The 6,589-nt window shown below is 37.8% G+C and overlaps 1 protein-coding gene across 3 annotated transcripts in view; it reads left to right on the plus strand.

Annotated features, from left to right (window-relative positions):
* Positions 1–2,894: 2,894 nt before the first annotated feature.
* Positions 2,895–6,589, plus strand: part of LOC117937369 (FERM domain-containing protein 6-like) — a 5,296-nt gene continuing 1,601 nt past the window's right edge. For 2 of the 3 annotated variants that reach the window (XM_034861277.1, XM_034861278.1), the window contains exons 1-8: positions 2,895–3,353; positions 4,328–4,418; positions 4,614–4,693; positions 4,966–5,024; positions 5,172–5,412; positions 5,504–5,659; positions 5,817–5,882; positions 6,015–6,378. In XM_034861277.1, the coding sequence (XP_034717168.1) occupies positions 3,282–3,353; positions 4,328–4,418; positions 4,614–4,693; positions 4,966–5,024; positions 5,172–5,412; positions 5,504–5,659; positions 5,817–5,882; positions 6,015–6,378 (1,129 nt within the window). In that variant the 5' untranslated portion in view covers positions 2,895–3,281. The remainder of the gene's footprint in view (positions 3,354–4,327; positions 4,419–4,613; positions 4,694–4,965; positions 5,025–5,171; positions 5,413–5,503; positions 5,660–5,816; positions 5,883–6,014; positions 6,379–6,589) is intronic. The other variant, XM_034861279.1, reaches the window with a different exon arrangement.

Raw genomic sequence — 6,589 nt, forward strand, 5'->3', positions numbered from 1 at the left:
CTGTTGAAGTCCAGTGGAGTCGAAACCTAAAATCACAAGCATCTATAGTTAAAGGAGAATTCTGGTCAATTTCAGGAGAGCAGAGCGGCCGGCTGCAGCAGGTTAGAAGTTCAAGAGCCCACTGTTGCTTTATGACCTGTGCACATGCGCGATAGCTGTTGAACTCTTGAACTGCAGCTCTCCTGGCTCCACTGTGGTGTCAGGTTACATCCGGTTTCTACATAGTCATTACCAAGGACATAATAGCAGCAAATCGTTTTTTTGTGGAAAAAATACATTTTGGAATATTGGATTTAATAAGTTTGACAATCGACTAGTTTGGACTTTACCGGAAAACAGGAAATAAACGGAGGTATGGATTAACACAACTTTTATGCCTTTTTGTCACATCTACTGCAGTCCGATTCGCTGTGTTCCCTTGGAAGGAATAACTGTACATATGTAGCACTTTCAATGACATTTTGAACATGTTTAGAGGCCAAAAACACGTTTAAATCTTGCCCTGTTAAGCCTGTTGGGTGCTAACTCTAGCAGGGGATAACGTGGTGTAGGCAGCACCGATTGTTTTCGTTTTTCTTGCTACAGACAACACTCCAAATGTCCAAACAAAAGAGCTACGTGTTAAAATCAACCGGAATTCTCCTTTAAGTACATTCCAACCACTAATATCTAAATGCATTCAGTTACACTTTGGTCATGGATTTTGTTAAAAAGTGACTTTGATCTGTGTGTTTGCGTAACACCTTTTTTACTTCTCAATGAATGTTACACAGCACTAAAAATAGTTAAATACCAGCCATTATATCCACGTACGTTCAAATGCAACAAGCTCAGAAACTCTTTGGTCATGCCTTTCAGGGAAAGCAGAGATTTGGGAGTGCCACCATTTTTTCCTGTATTATAAACACACTGTATAAAAGCCGTTCTCAATATCACTGCTCTAATGGATGGGCATACTTAAAACAGGAATTGCATAGTGTGGTAAAACAATAAAAGGTACATATCCACTGTGTAGCTGATTTGAAACAAAAGGTTACGTGTTTACTTTTAAATGCAGATGAGTGAAAATGAAATAATATTCCTTAATGGTCAGGTTTACCTATTCTTTATTGTTGTTGGTTCAATGCTTCATTTCAAAGTTTCAGCACCACAGTCTTAATTCACCAAACAATTCCTGTTTTGGTTCTACAATGCATGTGTCAAAAAAAAGAAGAAATGGTGTCAGGCAGGTTGGAAATAAAACTTCTGGTGACCGAAGGACTTGATCATGAAAATCTAAAACTACCAAAATAATTAAATTAAAGCTGATAGTTGAACCTCAGTACACAGTTTACGTCCATTTAGCTGCTGAACATTTTCCAGTTTTTATTTTTTCTGTAAAATAACAAAGGTCTTGTTGTATGTGTGTAATTCTGAACCTGAATATATTTTGCATTTAACATAAATGTACAACATCTGAGTTAATGTGGGTGTATGAGTGCACACCAACTGAAGTGTGTGTGTTTGGAAGGGCAGAGTAAGTTTGATGAATTTTTGGGATTATTAGAAGGAAAGCTAACAATATGTTCTCAGATTGTTAATGTGAAGACAGTTTGAATGTTAGAAAACAACATCCTTGGTCTGTCAGGGCAATACAATTAAATTTGAATCGGGTTACTGGTGGTATACATTTAAGTGAATATTTATACTGAAAGACTTGTTGACAGTGATCAACAACACTGCTTGTTTCCTTTATTTAATATTAGAAATCTGCATATTGTCATGCAATTTTTCAAATGTATGTAAGAAATGTCCTTGAAATTAAAACTTTTGGGGGATTCGTGAATGACACCCAAAGCATGTTGAAGAACAGAAAAGTATGTCTGTTAAATGGGAATGTGATCAGTGGGATTTGATTTACATTCAATGCATTTCTGAGCCCACAAATAAGTCCCCACGCTGAGAAAACCCTCCGCCAAGATAAAACCACTCTACATACTGTACTGCATGTTTCCTCTGGTCGCCTTTAATCATCGACATTTTAATGTGAACCCTACTTAACCTGAGAATTGTATTTTACAGTCTAATGTGTGAATTTTGTTGCTGAGAAAAGATAGTTTGTAAAGGAGCTAAAGTTAAACTTGTTACCTCTTGAATGTATCTCATCTGTCCCCAAAAAGGTCAATGTGATATCGTAGAGTACTCGATGGAGTCGGTACGGACATGATACAGTTTTTTATGAACTGTGATTATTGTTGAGACTCATTGCTACTGAAGCTGCATTAACAACATCCCTCTACAACTACAGTATGTAACTTTGTAGGATTAAAAAAAAAAGCCTGTATCTGGGGAGCAGGTGCCTTTTTAATGCACTGTAGTTATCTTTGGTTGTTTTTGTTCCGTTTTTGTGCATGTTAAGAAAAATGATTTCATGTGGGAATTAAAAAGAACACTGTAGATTGTAACTTAGAAAAAACACAAGAGCAGAGAAGTTGTGGTTACTGTAAGAAGAATCACCAGCTACTAAAAACAAGTGTCACATATGTTGTTGCTTTCTCAGAGCAAAGCACAAGGATCATTGTTAGATTTCTTTTTTTAAATAAATTAATGATAGATTAACAATGGTGTCTTCTGTTTTTTTTTTTTCCAGTGGGAGATTGGACATTAAGTGTTTGGGTATCATTTATAAATAAAGTTGATTTAACATAGTTCACTGGTTTTCATCCATATTTTTTCATACCTCGTACAGTATGTTACATTTGCCCTACCATAATCTCTCCATGTTTTTTTAGGCCCTTCTTAGAATTTAATTTCAATGCAGTTATTATTCTTAACAGATAATGTCTGTATGTTTTAAAGCATGTCTGCCAACACCCCGAGGGCCCAGCTTTTACTGCACACATTCTTTTTTTGTCCTGTAGCTTTTTTGAGTATTCTGGGCTTTTATTTTATACATGAAAATATACACGAATGTTGTAGAAATGGATAAAGCCCAATCCCATCTCTGCATTAAGAATTTGTGTTAATGTGATGTACAATGTGACGATTGTTTTCTCTGTTTTGTATGAACGAGTGAGGAGTCATTACGTGTCAGGTTAGGGAGGAAGGATGGCTGGCTTTGGTCAGCCCATGGGAGGACAGTAGCATGCTTACTAGGACTTGATATTTAGCACAAGCGCTGTTGTTGGAGATGTCCTCTTGGGAGGGGATGGACTGGGGGACTGCCGCCTGGTGCCTCCAATACGACACATCTTCAGTTGTAGATATACGGAGACCTGAGGCCAACTGAAGCTTTTGTTACCATGAGGACGAGGCAGACACGACAAGTGTGCGTCCTTCTTCCAAACAAGCAGCACCTGGACTGTATTGTCAAGGTGAGTGGCTTCAAAATATTTTTTACGTCAAACGTTTCTGTATTTTGTTATTAATCTTTTATTTTAGAGCATCTCTGGAAGGTGGGGAAATATACAGACCCCAGATTTAATTTGACAGCTGCCATTGATGTACCAGCATTACACATGATTACCCTAAGCTCAGATGTGATTATTTGAACCCTTATGTTATCCTTGGGTTGAATTCGACCAGTTTTCAAAGACTTTTATATCAGAAAGGTTTTCTTAAAACCAAGTTTACCCCAAATTATTTAGATAAATGCATGTACCTTGTGCGGAACCAAAATAACAATTTTCACAGGTAAAATTACTTCCTTTGAATTTTGTGTTTTATTCAATTCCATAGCATTTGGAAAAATGTGTGCAAGCGCGTGTGTGTGTGTGTGTGCACGCATGCTATATGAGCTGTGTTAACAGTGTCCTGACTAAACTTTGACATAAACCTAGTCTGATTTAATCAACCTCCTCTGATCTTAACTCTTAGTCACAATAATGAATAATTTCTCAGTTTTTTTTTATTAAAAAAAAAGTATAAGGTAATTTAAATTAGGTTTATTTACCATTAATAAATAAAAGGCTTAAAAAAATAATTAAAAAAAGGGTTAATAGATTTTGGAAACATTGTACTTGTACTTTTCAAACTGGAAAAACCTCCGAAACTGCATGTTTACCATTATGGGAAGTAAAAACTCTAAAACAATAAACTCTGGATGAGGTCTAAGTCTTTCAAATTTTGACCTAGAACAAAACCACACTGTCTAATACGACAAAACCCAAATAGTGTATAAGTATGAACCTAAAGCTTACATGCTTTGTATATGCACCTGCTATGTGAGACTGGGAGATGTATGTTATATAGCGATATCAAATGTTTGGCATGACACAGAAATCAAAATAAATGAAAGGTACTCTTACAGTATGTACTAAGTTTTTTGTATGTGTTATGCTTATCTTAGGTGAGCGCCAGAGGTCATGATGTGTTGAATAGTGTGTTGAAGCACCTTGGCGTCAGTGAACTCCAAGTCTTGGGTCTGGCTGTTCTCAAAGGTCAGTTAGTGTCTGTGTGGGAGTTCTTGAGAAAATGTTTTCAATTAATTCCTTAAGGGTTGTTGAAATTAAAGGGAGGCTGCTGGGAAATAAATGAACAAGAGCCTGTGAAGTTAATCATGAGCAAACATACTAAATGTTGCAAAAAACTCTATTTTCGTTTTGATAATTAAATGTGTGCATTTTATTTCTCAGATAATGAATACCTCTTTCTTGATTTGGAGCAAAAGCTGAGCAAGTACTTTGGCAAAAGATGGAACCGAGGATCCTTAATGGTGAGTTCACACTCTTTTTAGAGCATTGGTGAACTCATAAACAGTGATAATGTATATGTATTGCCATGTATTGAGCCAGATGTTCTGTAGAAACTGACCTTTGTCCCGTTATCATTCAGGGAAATATTTATGATCTTAAAACGCAATGTGATTTTTTTATTTTTCTTAAATATTACCTAGACTGTCTGCACAGTACAAGTATATGCAGAATTCAAAGTGAACAATATTTTTCTTTGACCCTGTTGAAATGTTCCTTATACATTTATTTCCAGGTCCCATTCATCTTATTTCTGAGAGTGCAGCATTATGTAGAGAGTGGGTTACTGATTCTGTAAGTTGGTCTCCCATCATCATACTATTTCTAAAGAATATTCATCTGTCTGCACACATACAAACTATAATTGTTCTACCCACTGTTTTAATGTCATGTGTGTTTTTCTTTTATATGTAAATTTGATTTCCTATTTGGCTGTTTAAGGAGCAGCAAAGTGCAGCAGCTTTACTACACTGAGCTGAGGAATAAGGTGCTGCATTCACAGAGCTGCCATCAGGAAGCTTTGCTCTTCCAGCTGGCAGCTTCTGCACTTCAAGCTGAAGTCGGAGATTTGGAGCTGAGAGCAGAGCAGAATAATGAAGAGGAGGAAGAGGGGGGAGAAGAGAAAAGACAGGAGAGAAAACACAAGCATTACTTTCTTCCTGAGGACTACTTCCCCTCTTGGGTAAAAAAAAACGTGTCACCATGTGGAGCTAACCTTACATTTGTGTGTATGTGTGTGTGTGTGTGTGTGTAACATGAGTTAATGTTCTCAGCTGATACAGCGTCGTGGACGGGACTTCCTGCTCCAGCATTGCCCAGTGTTACACGCTGAGCTGAGAGGTGTCACACGCAGCCAAGCCGTCCTGCAGTTTATAAAAGAGGTCAGCAGCCTGCAGGATGGACCAGTTACCTTCTACAGGATGAGACAGGTCGGACTGCACAGAATTAACCAAAGAAAGCCACCAAAATACTGAAACTGTAATGACACAGACATATTTAGCAGTCGACACATACTGCAACATCTTCTATACAAGCTTATGTTTTATATTTCAAACTCTGCTTCTTGCTCTGCGGTTTTATGTGCAGGAGAAGAAAGAGCTGAGAAGTTCAATTCTTCTTGGTGTGGCAATGAAAGGAGTCCATATTTATCAGGTGGGTCTGTTTGGGAATTTATTTTTGCATATACACATTGATGCCTGGTCTTGACTAAATACACTTCCTGGAACTTTCTTGGTTAATTCACTCCTAAATTTGGATGTACTAAGGTTTTAAACTTTTCTTAAGGAGGTGGGAGGGAAGCAGTGCCAATTATATGTCTTTTCCTGGACCGATATTGAACGCTTCACTTTCAAGGTTGGTTCCGAAGATCACATACACACCAGAGCATTCTTGTGTTCACACAGACCTGCATACTTCTGCCACTTTCTCTTCTCCTGTTTTTGGATTGGATTGTACCTCTCACTTGCTCTCCAGGGCAGCAGGTTTGAAATCGCAGCCGTGGGCTCTCTGTGCCTCCCTAAGCTGGTGTATTATACTCCTTCAGCCACCCACTCCAAACACATCCTGAGGCACCTCAGTGACAGTCACCGGTTCCACATCATCACCAGAGATGCAGTTGGCTACATCCACCAGCTGGAAAACATGCAGGGTCAGCAATCTAAAAAAATATATGTATATTTTGTCAAAGCTGTTTCATTTTAAACTTATCAACAACAGGACTGTGTCTTGATTGGTTCCTGATTCTTAACAATGATTCAATGAATATATTTTTTTATCCAAACTACACTCACCGGCCACCTTATTAGGTACACCTGTCCAACTGCTCGTTAACACTTAATTTCTAAGCAGCCAATCACATG

Source organism: Etheostoma cragini, chromosome 21 (genome assembly GCF_013103735.1).
Source record: "Etheostoma cragini isolate CJK2018 chromosome 21, CSU_Ecrag_1.0, whole genome shotgun sequence".
Classification (NCBI taxonomy): domain Eukaryota; kingdom Metazoa; phylum Chordata; class Actinopteri; order Perciformes; family Percidae; genus Etheostoma; species Etheostoma cragini.